This window comes from Rhododendron vialii, chromosome 9a (assembly GCF_030253575.1).
Source record: "Rhododendron vialii isolate Sample 1 chromosome 9a, ASM3025357v1".
Classification (NCBI taxonomy): Eukaryota; Viridiplantae; Streptophyta; class Magnoliopsida; order Ericales; family Ericaceae; genus Rhododendron; species Rhododendron vialii.
The window spans coordinates 39,855,545-39,872,315 of NC_080565.1; the positions used below are offsets into that span (position 1 = coordinate 39,855,545).

General features: G+C 38.0%; 2 protein-coding genes and 1 non-coding gene across 10 annotated transcripts; 1 reads left to right on the forward strand and 2 right to left on the reverse strand.

The window, feature by feature from the left end:
• Window positions 1-2,921: 2,921 nt before the first annotated feature.
• On the reverse strand, window positions 2,922-6,946 carry LOC131300464 (uncharacterized). 5 transcript variants are annotated; one of them, XM_058326323.1, is made up of 8 exons: window positions 6,603-6,946; window positions 6,361-6,507; window positions 5,980-6,078; window positions 4,804-4,992; window positions 4,504-4,623; window positions 3,799-3,870; window positions 3,102-3,357; window positions 2,922-3,000 (listed from the first exon to the last, which is right to left on the reverse strand). In XM_058326323.1, exons 1-7 carry the CDS (start codon window positions 6,843-6,845, stop codon window positions 3,133-3,135), a joined length of 1,095 nt encoding a protein of 364 aa, XP_058182306.1. In that variant the 5' UTR covers window positions 6,846-6,946; the 3' UTR covers window positions 2,922-3,000; window positions 3,102-3,132. The 5 variants fall into 5 exon arrangements, with proteins under 5 accessions (XP_058182306.1, XP_058182304.1, XP_058182305.1 ...); XM_058326321.1 differs by having other exon boundaries at window positions 2,922-3,019; XM_058326322.1 differs by having other exon boundaries at window positions 2,922-3,032.
• LOC131302140 (small nucleolar RNA snoR100) lies at window positions 5,529-5,636 on the forward strand. Its single transcript, XR_009191615.1, has one exon. It is a non-coding gene; the product is annotated as a small nucleolar RNA snoR100 (small nucleolar RNA).
• A 1,104-nt stretch (window positions 6,947-8,050) lies between the features above and the next one.
• LOC131300466 (vacuolar protein sorting-associated protein 26A-like) lies at window positions 8,051-16,510 on the reverse strand. 4 transcript variants are annotated; one of them, XM_058326328.1, is made up of 12 exons: window positions 16,384-16,510; window positions 13,942-13,989; window positions 13,773-13,847; window positions 13,119-13,193; window positions 12,940-13,012; window positions 12,227-12,271; window positions 11,890-12,001; window positions 10,045-10,111; window positions 9,731-9,775; window positions 9,233-9,288; window positions 8,627-8,802; window positions 8,051-8,521 (listed from the first exon to the last, which is right to left on the reverse strand). In XM_058326328.1, the coding sequence occupies exons 2-12, from the start codon at window positions 13,942-13,944 to the stop codon at window positions 8,343-8,345; spliced, it is 906 nt and encodes a 301-aa protein (XP_058182311.1). In that variant the 5' UTR covers window positions 13,945-13,989; window positions 16,384-16,510; the 3' UTR covers window positions 8,051-8,342. The 4 variants fall into 4 exon arrangements, with proteins under 4 accessions (XP_058182311.1, XP_058182314.1, XP_058182312.1 ...); XM_058326331.1 differs by having other exon boundaries at window positions 13,942-13,977; window positions 16,384-16,467; XM_058326329.1 differs by having other exon boundaries at window positions 13,942-14,246; window positions 16,384-16,460.
• Between the last annotated feature and the right edge of the window lie 261 nt (window positions 16,511-16,771).

Here is a 16,771-nt window from a genome sequence, read left to right on the forward strand (position 1 = left end):
GATTATGGCATGAAATCATGATCGAACTTGAATGAGACTATCAGCAACATAGAGGGGACCTATGAAACCCTTCAATATGGGGACTATTCGTAATGCTTTTCGAGATTAAGCAAATTCTTTGTGCTTACTTATCTCACGAAAATTGGAGAGACGCATTTGAAATGAGTTTGGCTTGTCATTACGAAACATTAAACCAGTTTGACGTGTTCAAAAGGGCATAAAAACAATGTGTTTTTCTATTCTTCCATAACGCTGTCACAAATTGCGCATTTTGAGACTTCATGAATTGACGTTCTTAAAAGGTCACACCACCAAGGCTCCATTCTAGAGTGTGGATTCAGCCCTCTTCAATAGGAAGAAAAAGGTGAGGATTCAATTTCCAGGACATCTCCAATCATTCTTTATACGCATGGAAACAAAATAAGTGCCAAAATTATCAAACTAGAGTTCGATGATACCTACAGCACAGATACATAGTTACCTACAATACATGATGCTTATCGGTTACAAGAATACCAAAATGATAGGTACACACTCACCAACTACACCACCCCTCTCACATATGTATGGATCCCATCATGAATGAGCCCCACAATTATTTTATGTGGGCCCCATGCATATGTGAGAGGGGTGTGGTTGATAGGTGTGTACCTATCATTGCTCGAATCTCTATCTCTATTATAAAACAGGAAGGTGTGAGGACAAGTTGTTGCAACGGCTCAGATTTGTTTGATCCAAAGGTTGATATGTGCTCTCCAACTCTCTTAAGAAAGTGCCCACAATTTTTGAAATATTTTACAAAAATGTCATCTTTTCTTTTTACCCAACTTCTGTCATTAGCATAATAAAATAAATAAATTCCAGCTCCTATCGTTTGGGTTCCTCTCTCTCTCTCTCTCTCTCTCTCTCTCTCTCCTGCTCTCCTGTCATCTTTCGAATCCCCACCAAGGTCTACAAATCCAATCGAAAGTTAGGCTAAGAAACATTTCTTTCGATTATAAAAAAAAAAAAACATTCTTTTGGGATTTTTTATTCATTCTGGCGAAGTTGGTTGAAGAAAGTTGCGTAAAAGCTAAGCCAAGAAAGCTCCGTGAAAGCAAAAGTAATAGGTCTAACAAAGAAACTATTTTTTGAAAATCGTGTGAAACATTCCTTTGGGATTTTTTTTGGAATTTTTTGGTGTCTGTTTCTTTCTATGGTACAAATAGTGTTTAAATTTCAATCTAGCTGCTCTTTCAGGTGGAATTTGTGCCTGTTCTGAGTGTTCAAAAAATTTGGGTGATTTTTTTGGTGTGGGTGAGTAGGTGCATTATTAAATGTTACACATAATCGAGTTTTGTTATTTTGACTCCTTTTGACGTTCCGTTTTGAATGATAGTTTAATAGTGTAGTCCACGCCCAGATCCATGTGTTTTTAAACTCTTCTCTTTTTTTTTTCTCCCTTCCTTTTCTGTTATCATCGGATTGCCCGTGCCTACATAGGTAGAAATTGATGCAAGTCTTGGCAGAAATTGAACTTCTGAATAGTAACTCCATGGGCAATTTTCAGCAAATTGAGCCAATTCCAATCGGGATGGATAGTGCTATAGGCACACGCAAACACTATGCCTTCGGTGATTGCTTACACTGAGGTATTTCAACCAAAGCCTGAGTTCTTTGTAACTTTTTTCGATAGCCTATTTTTTTCTTGCAGTTCGAACTAATATTTTTTCACTCTTTATATGGTTAGTTTATGGCATTTGATAACTATTAGTGATTGAAGTTACATTGAGGTTTTTGATTTTTGGGTTCTAATATGTCCTTTCATTTCTGCAAATGGGTTTAAAGTATATAGTGGGGGATCCAGAGTAGTGTTATTTTAACTTTTTTACTTGGTATTTACTTGGATTCCATAAGCAAATTGTTATTATTTGTAACTAACTTAAAAGTTTAGTTGGGGGAGTGCCGTAAGCACGGATAATTCTCTTTCGTATCACTAAGAAGAGGATCACATACTACACACTAATGTATTGATTTAGTATTTGAGCCACTAGCTAACAAGTGCCATAGGCACCGGTAATTCCAACCGGGGTGCGCAGTGCCGTAGGCACGAGTAAACACTAGTATATATACAAACTACAACTGACAATCTAATTGGGCAAAGTTCACTTTCACCCCTCCTTTGGTTATCGCCATGTGCGGATACCCTCCTTATAGTTCAAAACTGACCACATAACCTACCTGTGGTTTTTAAAATGTGTGGATAGACCCCATATCGTCATGTTTTCCATCCATATTAACGGAGGTGTATCTCACACGCCTCTAGAATGTAATCTGAGTCATTCATAATGTATTAAATAAAGAATAGAGTATTTCTGTAAAAAAATCATATCGATTAGGCATCAATAACCCAGTGATATAATTTTTAGTAAATTCAAATTTGAAAATTTAATTTCATGACAAAATTGATTCGACCATGAGCTTTTCATTTTTTGATTGACTTGAATTTTGGCATAAATGTAGTACTCGTCAAAATTTACAATATCAACGGTTTGGATTCAATTTTTGGTATAGGGGATGGTGTGGTTAGATTTAAAAAAGAAGAAGAATCAAGGGATATGATGAGGGTATATCGGTCTTTTAATGTTGTGTCCGTTAATATGAATGGAAAACATGACGGCAGGGGGTCTATCCGCACATTTTTAAAACCACAGGTACGTTATGTAGTCAGTTTTGAACCATGAGGGGGTTATCCGCACATGGCGATAACCGTAGGGGATCAAAGTGGACTTTGCCCAATCTAATACATATATCAGAATTCAATACAGGTTCACTTCTAGGAAAATATAAGTGAGGGCCAGAAGTAAGAGATATAAGCATGGTTAGACTAGAAAACTAAAGAGAATAATGAAAAACCATAATGAAATTTGATAAATACCTCCTTTGCGAAAAAGATAATTAACACTCGGTCGATGTACTCTTTTAGAAGCCAAAATTATACTGCTCAAAGAGCAAGAGATCCTGCTAGTTGAACCAGGACCTGAGAATCAACTCTGATTATGGCCTAATTAGACAGGAATCTCATTATGTCGTCTGATAATTTAATTATAGTGGTCATTCACCTGAATCAGAAGCCAGCAAATTTCTCCCTTTTTAAGCCATCAAAGAAGTTTTTGCCATATCCAAAGCACCCTCATAACTTCTATTACCGCCTATGAACCCGCTGATATGAACAAAGGTACAGCCAGGGATTCCTGCCACCTTGGAGAGCTCTCCATCTGTTAAACCTCTCCAGGGAGATGGAAGAGGTTTACGGCTTTCAAATTTACCAGCTGAGATTGCCACTGCTTGCACTCGCCATTTTCCACTCCTTTCATCCTGCAAAATAGAATGTTTCGTATCCAATAGAGCCAAGTACAAATGTAAATTTGCTAGCCATAATTTACAGAGAAGAGACAGGTAGGTGCGGCAGAGTGCCCAGATTGTAGAAGGCGGAAAGACGAATCCTCAAATTAATTTATTTTTGCTTTCTAGTAGACTATTTCCAGAAATACTCTACTCAACCAAGCACAACATATTGCTCTAGGTTGAGTTTTTTTTTTCATCTGCTCGAAACAAAATCAACCACAACAGAAGAAATAAAATTCTGACATATTACTCATTTCAATTATTTTCCTAGAAAATTAACTAAGGGAATTTTGTTCAATTAGCTCATAAAGAATGGCTCCTAACACCAATACTGGTCCCTGTATACATAGTCGAAAACATATTAAACGACAAGAGGAGAAATAAACGAGTCAAATATGTGCAATTTAGTACCTGATAGATCACGTATTTGATGGTAGGATTAATCTTCATTTCCTCCTCCAGCTCAAATATGTGAAGCTTCCACTATTAAGCACATCAACAACATTAAAGGGTTTAACATGAAAGTTGAAATGAAACCCAGTCTAATTCTGCCATATGACAGAGATTCCTCCTCTTTATTTTTTCACTTGTGATGTAAATTCTGTGAGAATTTTCTACCTCTTTTATGTCAGTTCTCTCACATTGTTCAATAAAGAAAAGAGGTTGGTCTAAAAACATGTTGATTTACAACGAAAGAACTCTAGGACTAAGAGTAATAAAAGGCAACCGTTGAAATAAATCTTCCATGATTCCAAGAACTCACCTAATAAGATTTGATGCGTAGGGACCTACAGTCAGATTATCCAAGTGCTATGAAAAGGGGGAAGAAGTTGTTGTGCCAATAAGCTAGTTGCAGCTATGCATAAGCACACTAAGTATTTCAATTCATATATAAGACAAAACAGCAATCAAATCAAAAGATGTATCCTAGTTAGACTGATGGAAAACATGAAAGCAGTATACAGAGGCATCTATTTAGCAATTGTTGTCTTGTTGGGTAATCTATAGACCAAATCACATTGGTCAATATAAAGCATTATTGGTAAAGACATAGCAAGAGAGAGAACTAAGTTAATACGGCTAAGCAATTAACTAAAACAACCAAGTAGCACTTACGGGGCAGGATCTAGTCAGCACCATAATTTCACCACTGGAATCAATCTCTTGTCTTGCTGCAAGACACTCCTTAACAATTGATCGAGCTGGTAACCATGATATCGCATGCAAACGAACAGTCTATAAGAAATGTACAAAAAGTAAGTTTTCATTAGGTACTACCACAGTAGTTTATGCCTTCCACATAAACCAAACCGAGCCTTACGTCCCAATCACTTGGGGTTTAACCACAAGACTATCTATCAAATACCAGATGTTTTGAGAAACAATTTTGTAAAGGAAATCCCAACAAAAGTATACCTCCAGGAACTCACTTCCTGCCAGTGTCATTGCATGTTGAAAAGCCTCATTCTCTCTATCCTCTGATTGATCAGGATCCACCCAGTCCAGATTCAATCTTCCTATTCTTGACGTCAAGTTTGTGTTATCTACATATCGTGGCCGATGTGTGTCATATTGATTTAGTCCATTATCGATAGCATCAACTGCCTGTTACCAGAAGCAACATAACAAAACTAATTTGGTTTACATAAGGAACGATGATGTATAGTGACATGAAGAAGGACAACATAAAAAAATGTCAAATTACAACCTCATACAGATGAAAACATCTAACATTAAATTTAGCCACATCAAAGAAAGAAAGGTTTCTGTTACTAGCTCTTTCGGAGTACCTCTCAGTGGCAAGATGGACCTCCAAAAACGAGCCTTCTTATATAAACAACATGTGAAATAACTACAGAGAAAGGCCATTTCCTCAGCAGGTTTTAACTGTAGTTGCATTTGATGCCTTTTTAGTTCAAGTCCCACTTAAATCGACTACCAAAAATAAGCCACTCTTCATTTATTAGTAATGAGAAATGACATTCAGATAACTAAAACCTTATGGTAAGACGGCTCAAGGTATTGCCGTATGACCTTTTTGGCAGCGGTACAGCATGTCAATAGCGCATTTGCAACCCCCTATTTAATAAGCTGGTGAATGTATTGGTATATATTTTGTGCATACAGATGCTCTGGACTATCAATGAAGGAAGAATGGTAATGTGCACATATATTGAATTGGGTCTCTAGGCCTGCCCTCTCTGATGCCATTTGGCTTTGATTTGGGGGCATGGTTCTGCAGCAAAACAGGTATAGGGGCCACTGTTTCAATGGTATTCTGAGAGCAGTCACTTTGTGCACACTGCCAAAGGTTAGGTCTATCTCCAATCCTCCCCCGCCCATACCCCCAATGATTGGGGACTATATGGGTTCTGTTATTGTTGTAATGTATTGGCATAGAGAATCCCAAATTGAACTATAACAAATGGCACAAAAAAAACCTTGCAAATAGAAATATATACTTTCCGTCATTTCCGAATTCGATCAAAAATGAACACAGACAGGTGCTTCAAGAGTGACTGATAAGAAGATGATGGTAGCAGTAGAACTCTAAAGAACTGGCAGGACAATGCACTATCTAGTATCTTCTACCTCTACAAAGTTTTTGTAAACGGCAAGATAGAGTCGATACACATCTCTGTGTCCTTCTTCAAGGTGAAGCTCCTTTGCAATTATCTCCAATCCATAGTGCTAGCAAACAACACAACAAATAGACAACATAAATTTAGTAGCATAAATGTAAATGACATGTCGCCACTATCTGTCGATCTCCAATGTAATGGCCTCTCAATCACAATGGTAAAAGTGAAGTATCTTAAAAACATAGTTATTAACACTATTTGATCCTACTCAGAAGAAACAAAATACACAAATTGAAGAAAATCAAACTATTCTGTCTATACGCAAACCAAAATTCTTAATTGAATCAATATCATCTAGAAAGACTCTTCAAGTAAATATCAAGGCAAGAACCTTATAAACAAGGCCAGCACTACTGAGTTTGGTACTGAAGCCATGACCAAAAACCTCAACGAAACCTTTCTGGTGATGATCGAAGCGATCTCTGATCGGATCGTAGACGCCGCCTACGTCAAGCACCGCATCAAGCGTGTCCAAGACCTTCAAAAGTCCCAACAAAACGCCAATTCGATCATGAAACAAAGAAGCACAAAACTAACAGACAGGTATGCGTAAGTACTAATTAGGGACGCAACCTGTGGGTCCCTGCTTCGAACGATTCGAGCGGCGGAGAATTTGTTGGTGAGGCGAATTAGAAAGCAGGCGAGAGCTTCGTCGCAGTGGAAGCTGCCGTTGTGAGTGCCCACTCGCTTGGTGGAGAAAGAAGAAGAGAAAACCCTAGAGGTAGAGCTACTAGAGTTGCTCTGGCTCTTGGGGAGGATTATGGAGTTGAATGTCTGGAAAAAGGTGAGCCTCAGGCCATATCCGCTTCTGTACATTTTTCTGTGTTTTGGATTTCGAATTCGAACACTGTAAAAAGCCCTCTGCTTTCCCGGCTTTTTTTGGTTCTGCAGAAGAGCTCGCGGCGGCGCGAAGGTGTTTTACCGCGCGAAGGTGTTTTACCACGTGAAGGAGAAAGTGAAAAAATAAAAATAAATAATTTTCACCTCTTTTTTTTTTTTTTACTATGGCACTCCATTTTTTATCTTTTAGTGAAGTTTTTGTGTACATTTTTCATTAAAGGAGAAGAAAAAGAGTGTCATAATAAAAAAAAAGGGAGTGAAATTTATTTTCCAAAGAAATATACGAAAAATATATACTTTAAAAAACATTCTTTTTGTTTATAGTGTTATCAAATTTTTAACTTCAATAGATAATTAAATACTTTTTAGTTTCTCTGTCGAGATAAAATAATTAATTTCAAAAATAAAATTTTGAATTTAAAAGTATTTTGGATTTGATTTTCCTCTAGATGTTAGGGAGAATGGCTCTAAGAGCGGGAGCGAATGATTCCACCAAATGAATCCCACTCTTCCACCAAGTGACTCTTCGTTTTGGCATCACAACCTATGTAAGTTTATTCCACAAAAAAAATTATACGACAGATCATTTTGACATCGCAACTTTTAAAAGTATACAGTCATGTACAAGTTGAGTGATAAGTTATGAAGTTTGATTTGAAGATTTATCAAGACTTAAACATATGTGCTCTAAGTTAATTAATTTAATTAGTCAATTCAACATGATCAAACGAATTTTTAACAAACAAATTGCTCAAAATTGATATGATTTGTTTCCATAACAAGGCAATTTGAATGAGTTTTCAACAAGTCAAACAAAAGTACTAGTTTGGCATGTTTTGAGTCTATCTCCAAATTATCCTGTTTAGATATGACCCTTCATGATTTGGAGGTTTTTTTGTAAAAACTAAAGCACAGGAAGTGGAAGTTAGAATGTGTAGTCTGTGAGATTCGAAACTTGCATTTCACATCACAGAAGAATCTCTCTTCCACCAGAAAAGCTACTCATGAGCACCACTTTGACAATATTATGGTGCATACGACACAAAATTCAAATAAAAAGGACTAAAAAGGACTGCAGTATAGCATCCCATAAACTTGTCACCAGAACATGAAACGAAAGAAAGCAGACAACCATTACAAGGAACAAGGACATGGCAACCACCTTTGAGAGAAAGAGCCAGTGAAGAAACAAAATAGTCAATGCTGGGCTCATTGTGTTCCATGTCAGATAGGTTAACAAAAAGTTCACAAAGGTATTTAACTATCAACCAGAAGTCCCTTGGTGCCCATGTACAAAGATGATCCTCTATACAACCCTAATGAATTCATATCCAAGACAGGAATCGCCGAAAAGATAAAAATACAACGCAACTCTTATCAAGTAAATACCATGTTGATGAGTCTGTCGATCCTCCATGAGGAAACTATTTCAATTTCTTTGCTTTCCGATGGAAGGACAAGTGTGTAAAAGAACTAGGAAGTTTCATCGAGGCGGTATATCGTTATTTCCTGCTGCTTAAAGTACCGGCGGTCCTCTTCATCGACGAGGACAAGGTTCAAGTAATACTTCACACTGAATTTGTTGTTTATGTTACGATGTGTAGGAGTCAGTTCATACGGGCTAAGGAACAATCTGATGGGAATTGACTCGCCTGTAAAACAAGCACATCTTTTCATCACTATTAAAACGAAGAATGTGCGAGGTACAAGTACAACCATAAAAAACAAGTGAAACCTAAATGAGGATAATGAGGTACCTCTAACTGGAGCACCATCCATCAGCTCAAACTTTGCAAGTGTCTCTGTCTCAACATGGGTGTTGGCCCCCGAACCTGTTGATTCTCGACGCCTGATCTCAACGTCCATATTTTTAAGCTTGATTCTAACCATAAGGAAATATATCTTGCCTATGATTACGTCTTTCAGATGATACCTGAACAACGAAAACGGATGTCATCATCGCTGATTAGTCAGTAGCTAAGGCATATGAACGGACCATAACCTTTTTGGGGCTAGATATAAGTAGACAAAAGTCTCTTATATCCTATCAAAGTATCAAGGTGCAGGCAAGTTCGCAAAACAGTTTACAGTTCGGGGAATGTCTGTGGACGGGATCACCCTAAGCATAGCACCCTTTTGTAGCATTTTCCTTACAGACAAAGAACAACTAAACTCTGTCGGAAGCTAATCAAAAGAAAAAAAACTAAACTCTGTCAGACATGGGTAATTGGGTTTGTTTATCAGGTTTCAGCTTGTAGCACCTTTTGTTTTTTTCATGTTCCACTTATTGAATCAGATAGGCATAATCAAATAGAAACAATAAATTGCTGATCCTACTCAAGACAATTTTCATTCCTACTTACTTGCTTTTATTGTACTCAAACTCAATGTGAAGGCAATCTTCAATTCCCACTTCCATCTGCAAGATAGAACGGTAACAGATTGAGGACATCCTAATGGTATTTTGCAGTAGCAAGTGAGGTTTAGTAACAATAAATAATGTAATAAACTAAACGAGGTAATAGGAGTAATGACTCTTATATATAGTCCTTCCCGTCTACCAATCAGTGCCTAAAAACATGAAACATTGCATAATAGAGCCAAGATATGTTCTTTTAGTTCTTTTTCAGAGGGGCATGATTGGCCATGTAGAACAACATTTGAACCTAGGCTGGTGGAGAAGTACAATCTGCTCTAGACTGGTGGCAGTCAGCTAAGATCACCTACTGACAACCTGTAAAAGTAACTTCCACCAACCAATGAGGTTGCTACCAACTTCTTCCCTACCAATTTCTCAAAAATGTATGTACCTGCAATATGCCACGTGAACAAATGTAAACAATTTTAAGTACAGCACCAACCTTGATACTAGTGTTTATTGGTGGGGCTGGACTGTAATTCCGAACCTGATGCATAAAATTTTAAACAAATAGATCAGAAATATTAAATCCTACTTCGTAATGTTCATGAACAGCACATGTATTTGTATTCCAACTTATGGAGATTAAACATAATAGAAACATGATGAATAGGCAAACTACTCCTGGTACTACTTCAAGTGCTTTTGGATGAAAAGTTCAAAATCCACGTGTGCTCGCCTCTGTGTGTGTGTGTGTGTGTGTGTGTGTGTGTGTGTGAGAGAGAGAGAGAGAGAGAGAGAGAGAGAGAGGATCACAGCAAAATCTTGGTATTCCACAATGCTGCCGGCATAGCCACGATTGATTGTGACTTTCAAGACATACCTGTAAAAGGAAAAATTCAAGAAAAGTTTGATAAAAGTATTCAATACCCAGTTACCACACTGGAAGTATCAGTCTAAAGATTGGATAGCTGACAATACATTTGAAAATCTACAGTTTTTCTTTTCTACTTTTTATTGTTCAATAATCATCAATCAACAGAATAATTAATGGCCCCTTATGTGAAGCGAAGTCCCACATCGCCTGAGTACCATAACAATATAAAGTATATAAGCGCAAGGACACCTTCACTTCAATAGCTAGCTTTTGGGGTTGAGTTATACACAAGACCGTGTAACATAGTATCAGAGCTAGGTACCAAAGATGGGGTAGGGTGAGTGACTTTGGCCTACACGTGACAGGTGCTGCCAAGTGAGCACGCTGCGCGTGAGGGAGGGTGTGAAGCGAAGTCCCACATTGCCTGAGTACCAAAATAATGTGATGTATGTAAGCGCGATGACACCCTCACTTCAATAGCTAGCTTTTTGGGTTGATTTCTACCCAAGACCGTGTAACAATCTGATGCCAAAATATTACTAACAATGAAACTTTGAAGTTTATACAAGTTAAAACATTGGCATCTTTAGCATCATATAGGCAAGGGAGTGTTGGATGTGGGATAGAACTCATCCATTTCACAGATAGGCAAGCAGCATGGTAAATCTCCACTCCCCTCCCTCTATTTCATGCATTATGCCGGATTAAACTTTGTTAAAGCACCCAACTCAAAATTAATTGGCAATGAGTGAAGAGGCCGCCCAGGCTCATCTCCTAGTTGGAGGTATTATTAACGGATGTGGGACAAGCTTTAACACTCCCCCGAACGTGCAACCCTTGACTCGCACGTGGGGGGGTAAACAAATACTTTAACACGTACGACAACAATCAATTATCAACAACAAACAAAAAGTGGGAACCAACCATCAACACCATAGGGTCTTGTCCAAAAGCCTCCGAAAGCCTAGCTCTGATACCATGTTAAAGCATCCAACTCAAACCAATTGACAATGCAATTGACAATGAGTGGAGAGGTTGCTCAGACTCATATACTAGTTTTGGAGGTGATTATTAGCAGATGTGGGACAAGCTCTTAGAAACTTTCTGTGTATGTGGGGTTAGGGAGTGGGGATGTCATCCTAGTTCGCCCCCTGTACTCTTGAAACAAACAAAAGCTATAAGAAATCATATAGTCTTATGTCGGATGACCTAACCCCACATTGGTTTACAAACAACAAAGCCTGACCAATAAACCTACAAAGAAGACCGATGCATTCACTCAAAAGAGGCAGCTGAATCTCAAATCAAGCATTCTTCCCTAGATAAAAGACAAACCCTCAAAGGATAAATATTTTCTACTAAAAATGCATAAGTACTTGAACAAGGATAAAAATTGAATAGAAAAAGGATTTAGATATACTTGACACTGTTGAATATTAAACAAGGAGAAATCACGGCAACTATAATTCTTGGGAGGTTAAGATTCAAATTGCAAAAACCATGAAGCATACAGTTGCACAGAATAACGAATGAGACAGCAAAAATCTCTAAGAACTTGATGTCTCAACAATCTTTTAACTAGCAAACATAGGACAAAGCAATATGAAACAGCAGCATGTAGCAATCGTGGAAATTTATGCAATAGCAGTTGATTAATTTAGAGTTAATAGGTCTATAAAAGGCAGAACATATGTTAATAAGCAAGATAGGAAGTGGTAGTGCCGATTAGGAATGGACCAAATAGAAAGCCAACAAGAGACCTAATGACTAGACAGCTAGCATACCTGAGCCGCACATTCACCCCGTTATAAGTCTCGTATGGCATCTCAACCGTAGAAAATTCAAAGGGATATGTCTTCCTTTCGTAAATGTCGCCTGGAACATCCAGTTCACGAACTATACAAAACGAAGCAAAGGATGAGGGTGACGTACATGAAGCAATCCCTTATGAATACAGCACGTAAATTAAGTTATGAAAAAGCGCTTACAGATTCTGGAATTGTTGATAGAATACAGTAAGTTGGAATTCATAAAGCAATACCAACGAATGTTTTACCTACTTAAAGCAGGTGGGATAAAAAAACACCAAAGGTAAAGAGATCAAAATGCTAGAACACTCACCAAGGGAAGTGAAGTCATAGAAGTTGCCTCTGTCAAAATACATTTCTGCAAAAGCCAAAATTAACAACAACAAAAAAACGTTTAATCTTAATATGGCCCAGATGCTTAACAAAACCGTGCAGTCGAGAAAAATTAAAAAGAAACAGAAAGACGATGAAACAGCGTACTCCGCATAAGGTCCTGCCTTGAGTGTTTACAAGATAGATTTGTCTACTGCCCAAATTGGGTACCATAGAAGAGGGGAAGAAAGAACAGAAAAGGCAAGGAAAGGAAAACAAGTTCAAGGAGGAGTGCAGTTTCATTGTTGTACGGTATAATCTCAGACTGTCATCTAATTCCCCAAATTTCAGAAATAAGAAATTCCGGAGGACAGCACAAGTTGCACAACTGCACAACTGAACAACTAACCTCATGATGTTAAAAAAAAAAAAGCTAAATGGAATCATACATATTGTAAGCTTAGAACTATGACAACTGCACTTCATCTCTACTTTTGCTAAATAAATAACTGCATTTCTTCTCGACTCCTGTAACAACGTCTTTTTCCCTTTTCGTCATGTTGGTAGAATATAGAACTTCCGAGTGAGGGCCTAATAGAGTGGACAAATATAGGCTGAGAAAAAAGGAGGAGCCACCATATTTCTCCATAATGCAATTCCCCATGTCTACTTTTGCAGGGGATGTCTATACCAATAGCTTCAAGTAAAGCTCACCTATCTGACCAAGGAGCTCAATTTTAATGCCATTATGTTCAACCTTCTTCCCTTGAACTGGTTCAATGGAGATCTGAAAATGACAACATCGTGAAAGGTTTCGGAAAACTAGAAATTTTGCAGCAAATATGATGGTGAATAAAGCCAATGAAATCATAGCCATACTGCTTGCTGAATACCTTCCCGGAAATGTTTTCTTGACTTTGAAAGAGTGGGACCATAACAGATTGACCATTTTCCTTCTTCATTGGAACCTATAAAGAAACATGCACGAGAAATAATATGATCTGGGTGAAATTTGCCATATTGCCTGCTGATTGAAACAAACACCAACAGTTGATTATGACTAAAACCCGAACTTAGAGACTGAGCCAGTGTAGTTACAATTGCCAAAAAAAATCTTTATGCAATAAATAAAGCCATTAGAAAGCCATGAATACTAATTGGGCGAATAAATAGTCTCACAAACCAACGAATGTCCCATGTACTGTCCTTGAAGAGCACCAGAGGGGTTGTAGTTGTATTGTCTCATTTATCAGTGAGCACATATGTTACCCATCATGCATGACTCCAAACCACCAAATAAAAACAATCAAATCCCAATAATTCACTAAGGTTCCATATCAGGGACAGTGCTGTTACATGAGGCTGTGTTCAACAATGCCAACTTGCAGTTTTATGATCCCTACAGCATACTACTTTCTAAGCAATTGCACAGATATATTGTTTTTTTTTTTGAGGATGAGATTTATAGCTTCTTCGGTGAATGACGGGTTTATTACTGCTACTATAAAGAGTTAGATTACGGGAGAACATGAGTAAGCACGGCCTACCTTCTTGCGAGTTTTTTCATCAGAAAATGTGATTGAAATGTTACCGGCAGGCTTGAACGCTCCGATGATAAAATTCTGCCAAATAAAACAATCATTTTGGACTAAGTCAGATTATAATTTGACCACTATCAACCCTATTAAACAAACTACTGAAACACGCCTATCTTACCATCCTGTTCTGGATCAAACACCAATTCAAAAACCTCTTCTAAAACACCTGCAGAAGTCAAAGCCAAAACTTTCAAGGTCATAATAAATTATTTCAATTTTGAGATAATAAATAAATTATTCCAATGGATTCCCACTGTTGCCGTGAATCATCATAATATGCGGTAAATGCCTCTTCCCTGTGATTCTCACAGACAATTCGCAGGGCAACTAAACTTGAATATTTTGTTAATCCCATGATAAGGCATGCTACTGGGAATGGTCAAGAAACTTTCATGTGGCTAGGCAATTGGCATCCGCTTGTTCCTGTAAATAAGAAATGAGGGGATAATGTCGTGACTGATTTGGGAAATGGGACTGCCCGTATACAGAAGTGGCAGATATTGTGATGATTGGAGTTGGAGGTGGCCAAGGCAGTGGAGTAGAACTATCCAGCAAATAATGGCATCTTCTCTCAACTCTTCAAGCCTGTGTGATATGCCTGCTGTGGTGAGTAGCAGTGGCGGAGCCAAGAGTCGGATACGGGGGTGGCACCGTAACTTATTCATATAAATATGTAAATATGTAAAATGAGATGTTTGTGAATTCATTTTATATGTCAATACATACCAACCATAATTCGTAAAGAAACATGAAATAAAAATGGAGTACTAAACTTGTGGGAAAAAAATCTTAAGTCCAAATGGTAACGTTCCTCTCCAATTATTGAAAAAAAGATACGAGACTTGTGGGAATTTATGCAAAAACTTAAGATGAGAGAGAGCTGAAAGGAGTTTTAATTTTTAAAGATGAGAGAGAGAGAGAGAGAGAGAGAGAGAGAGAGAGAGAGAGAGAGAGAGAGAGAGAGAGCTAATAGGAAAGAGGAAAAACAAAATGGTTCCAGCAAGGTTCGAACTCATGTGACAGAGTTCCAACACGCCAATAAGGCACATGCCTGAACCACTCGGCTAGAGTGAACTTTGTGTACATCTAAGTCCAAATGGTAACGTTCCTCTCCAATTATTGAAAAAAAGATACGAGACTTGTGGGAATTTATGCAAAAACTTAAGATGAGAGAGAGCTGAAAGGAGTTTTAATTTTTAAAGATGAGAGAGAGAGAGAGAGAGAGAGAGAGAGAGAGAGAGAGAGAGAGAGAGAGAGAGAGAGAGCTAATAGGAAAGAGGAAAAACAAAATGGTTCCAGCAAGGTTCGAACTCATGTGACAGAGTTCCAACACGCCAATAAGGCACATGCCTGAACCACTCGGCTAGAGTGAACTTTGTGTACATCTTTTGAATTTTTGAATTTAAAGGTTTTTGGGTAACTTCTTTTTTTTTTGGTTGCTATTTTTAAAATTTCGTGCCCCCCCCCCCCCCCTGATGAGTAGGTTCATACTACCATAGGGAATTATACAACAAATTCTGCTTGTAATGGAGTGCTATAAGTTAGGGACAAAGTTCAATTGTATAACCAGATAAGGATATGCGGTTTAAGGAAAATGTGTGCCTAAATGGGAGTTTATAATGGCTTTAATGTTCTAAAAATGCTTGCTACTAAAGACGCACAATATCATCTCTTTTTTGGCGGTCATTTCTCTAGCTTCATCTGCAACTATTCATGGAGGAAGAATCAGCTTTCTAGGATGGGCAATGGATTAGTAAGATCGATTGGCAAGCTACTGTTTCTGCAGCGACTCTTTCAGAAACTGAATGTCAAGGAAGTATTTGGCTGCAGCTATCAACCACTTGATGTTGGAGAGAAGAACAAGGGCATTCAACCATAAAGCTAGAGATCCTAACACAGTTCTCAGGTTCACTGGAACAAATACCGGGAAAAAGTTGTATTCTTGGAAAATGGTGGACAATAGCCAACGAATTGGCTCTTTGTGGAACTTAGCATCTCTCCCACAGAATCCTTAAAAAAAAAAACTCCCCTAGTAGAGCTTGATTCCTGTTGTTTGTTGATGCTCTTTAGTATCCTCGTTTTGTAATATTGCTACCCTGTTGAACTGTTTTGCCGGCTATTTCCCTCAGTATGCGGGGTTTTTGTTCAAGTAAACGGGGGTACGCCTCTGGTCGATTCTGTGTTAGCTGACGATTCAATGAAATCACAACTTAACGAAACAAATCAATTCCAGAGCAATAGAAAGAGCTACAGATGCCAGTTTAGCAAAGAACCTGGGCACAAGCAAAGAAAACCACATTTTCAGGCCCCCAACACAATTGCTAAAAACAAAGGGTCCCTAATGTACAATACCAACTACATCTGCGTTGAATTGATTCACTCCTGGGGTGGATCGGGCATCCCCTTGCTCCTGACTGAAGGGGTGTATATTTACTAGACCGGATACGAAATTCTGTTTAAGCATCTAAATTAACCGGGTAAAAATCAACAACAAACAGATCGACTACCAGAGAGAAAGCGAGGGAGAATAGCGGAGAGAGAGAGAGAGAGAGAGGGGTACCTGATCGATTTAAGATCTCGGGCTGGTTCTGATCTGATGGAATTGAAATTTTGGGGGTACAAGTTTCTTTCAAAACATAAATAAATAATTTGAGGGCACAAATACAACTTCAAAAACTAGTGCTATAATCGTCAATGCATTTCTTGCTCTCTCTTTAAAAAAAAAAAACTAGTGCTATATATATATACTGTATAAAAGAAGAGATCGTGCACAACCATTTGAAATATAACACCAAATACAATCACTCACATACATGTGGATTCTGCGTAACACATGTATGTGAAGGTTTATGTGGTTGCGTACCCAGTATTTTTGTGACGCATAAAAAAATCTTTATCTTAGCTTAAAAAAAATGGCACACATTACCCTACGCATATGTAAAACTTCT

What these genes read in the sequence shown, in the direction of transcription:
- LOC131300464 (XM_058326323.1), bottom strand. Translation starts at nt 6,845, where the DNA reads ATGTACAGAAGCGGATATGGCCTGAGGCTCACCTTTTTCCAGACATTC. An exon ending in TTCGAAGCAGGGACCCACAG is followed by an intron (nt 6,508 to 6,602) that starts GTTGCGTCCCTA and finishes GGACTTTTGAAG; the next exon opens with GTCTTGGACACGCTTGATGC. An exon ending in GTGCTGGCCTTGTTTATAAG is followed by an intron (nt 6,079 to 6,360) that starts GTTCTTGCCTTG and finishes GTTGTTTGCTAG; the next exon opens with CACTATGGATTGGAGATAAT.
- LOC131300466 (XM_058326328.1), bottom strand. An exon ending in TGGAATACCAAGATTTTGCT is followed by an intron (nt 9,776 to 10,044) that starts GTGATCCTCTCT and finishes TTTATGCATCAG; the next exon opens with GTTCGGAATTACAGTCCAGC. An exon ending in CAATAAACACTAGTATCAAG is followed by an intron (nt 9,289 to 9,730) that starts GTTGGTGCTGTA and finishes TCTATCTTGCAG; the next exon opens with ATGGAAGTGGGAATTGAAGA.